This window comes from Galeopterus variegatus, unplaced genomic scaffold (genome assembly GCF_000696425.1).
Source record: "Galeopterus variegatus unplaced genomic scaffold, G_variegatus-3.0.2 Scaffold4582, whole genome shotgun sequence".
NCBI lineage: Eukaryota > Metazoa > Chordata > Mammalia > Dermoptera > Cynocephalidae > Galeopterus > Galeopterus variegatus.
The window spans coordinates 54,687-56,695 of NW_007730693.1; the positions used below are offsets into that span (position 1 = coordinate 54,687).

Here is a 2,009-nt window from a genome sequence, read left to right on the forward strand (position 1 = left end):
ATATCTGTTGTGATAATGCGTGTGAAAGTGCTTTATAAACTGTAAAGTGTTATACTAATATAAGGTGATACTTAATTTTACTATTATTAGAATCATGCCAGTTCAATGCTGAGCATGTAGAAAACATGGAAATATATGTTGAATCAAATACAAAAACAAATATTTTAATCCAGTATTAGGAATTCAGCTATAAAATTAAACAAGGTAAGTATGTTATGATTATTTCTTTGCTCTTAAAACCATGCTGAACTTCGAGAAACTTTGTTTACTTTATGTGAGAAACCTTGTTTACTTTATGTGTATGTGTCTATGTGTATTTCTTTTGAAAGGAATTGGTCCGGATGGTCATATCGCTTTCAATGAGCCAGGATCCAGTTTAGTGTCAAGGACAAGATTAAAGACTCTAGCAATGGACACCATTTTGGCAAATGCTAAATATTTTGATGGAGATTTATCAAAAGTGCCAACAATGGCTCTAACTGTTGGTGTTGGGACAGTGATGGATGCTAGAGAAGTAAGAATTAAATGTTCTTTGATGTTTCCTCTTTGATGTTTATACACTTTGGAGGGATTATGATGGTGATATTTTGGTTGTCTCCTATTTGCAGTATAAATTGTTTTCCAGTTTTCGGTAACTTTTGTCATGTTTAGGAATGAACTAAATTAAATTTTTGGATCTATAAGAATTAAGCACCATTTTTTTTTAAGAAGTGTTTCACTTGCCTATTCCTGCTTCACAGTTTCACGTTCTAAAATCTCACTGACTATATGGTTTATTTTATGGAAAAAGTTTTGTGAAAGGACTGTTGGGATAAAGATGCAATGCTAGTTACACTGTACTACATTTGGAGCCCTCAGTATGGCTTAGTGTAAAGTGCTTCATGACTATGTCAGCAGATAGCTTGATTTGCGTCCAACAAAAAAGGAACCCATCTAGGGCTGGATCTGTTCTAAATTTGGTATATGTAAGAATGCAAGAGCTCTGAACAGTAGACCCTGCCTAATTTTTAATTTTTTAATTGACCATCATCTCCTTCCTTGAGAATAACAGTATAAATTATAGTCAGTTCATGATTGTTAAATTGTATGGAAACCCAGAACTCCATTCATTTCTGGTAGCAGGATTGGACATGTTCAGAGGAAAGAGTACAGACAAGGTATGATGAATAAGTAACTGATCGTGATATGATTATATTTAGACTTGAACATTCAAATAGAACTGTCATTCAAAATATAGTAATTTCTCGTTATCTAAAAATCATCGGTTTATGAAAAAAGACATTTCAAGTACTGAAGTTGAAGTTGAAAAGGGATTTTAGAGCTATCAATTTCTACAATAAGAAACTGAAAGTTATACAGGTAGATTTCTTACATTTAATAACATTAAAGTTTTAGTACAACTCAGGCTAATTTTTAGAATGGAAAAAACTCAAATATTGTTTTGTTTTTTTTTTTGTTCAACTTTTCCAACAAAATTATGATGCCTTTCACCTAAAAGTATTTGTTCCCAACAACTCAGGCTAATTTTTAGAATGGAAAAAACTCAAATATTGTTTTGTTATTTTTTTGTTCAACTTTTCCAACAAAATTATGATGCCTTTCACCTAAAAGTATTTGTTCCCAGCATGATTATAAAGAAGTCATCATAGCAAACTATTCCAGAGCTTCATCATTTTCCCAAGCACCTATCTTAGTGCTTTGATTTTTCACAGCATTCTTTTGAAACAAGTATTATGTTACCATATTTATTGATTTTGTTATCTTCAATTGTAATGGGCTTAATTTGTACAGATTCTCTTCTGCCAGTGTTTTTAACTCATATGAGCTGCTCTTCAGTGTCATTCTCATTGACAGCACATATACTTAATTGTGTTTTGAATCCATGTGTAGGACAGGTGCTACTGCTAAATGGCAAAGCTTGAGTGGGGAACTGAATTTTTAAATGTTCAGTTCATTGATAAATGTCTTCACATTTTAGCAACTCAGGTAATGAGGACCTTCTGTATACA

General features: G+C 32.2%; 1 protein-coding gene across 3 annotated transcripts in view; it reads left to right on the top strand.

Annotated features, from left to right (window-relative positions):
• Positions 1-821, top strand: part of LOC103603392 (glucosamine-6-phosphate isomerase 2) — a 15,646-nt gene extending 14,825 nt beyond the window's left edge. For all 3 annotated transcript variants that reach the window (XM_008587898.1, XM_008587897.1, XM_008587899.1), the window contains exon 5: positions 330-821. In XM_008587898.1, the coding sequence (XP_008586120.1) occupies positions 330-550 (221 nt within the window). In that variant the 3' untranslated portion in view covers positions 551-821. The remainder of the gene's footprint in view (positions 1-329) is intronic.
• The last annotated feature ends 1,188 nt before the right edge of the window (positions 822-2,009 follow it).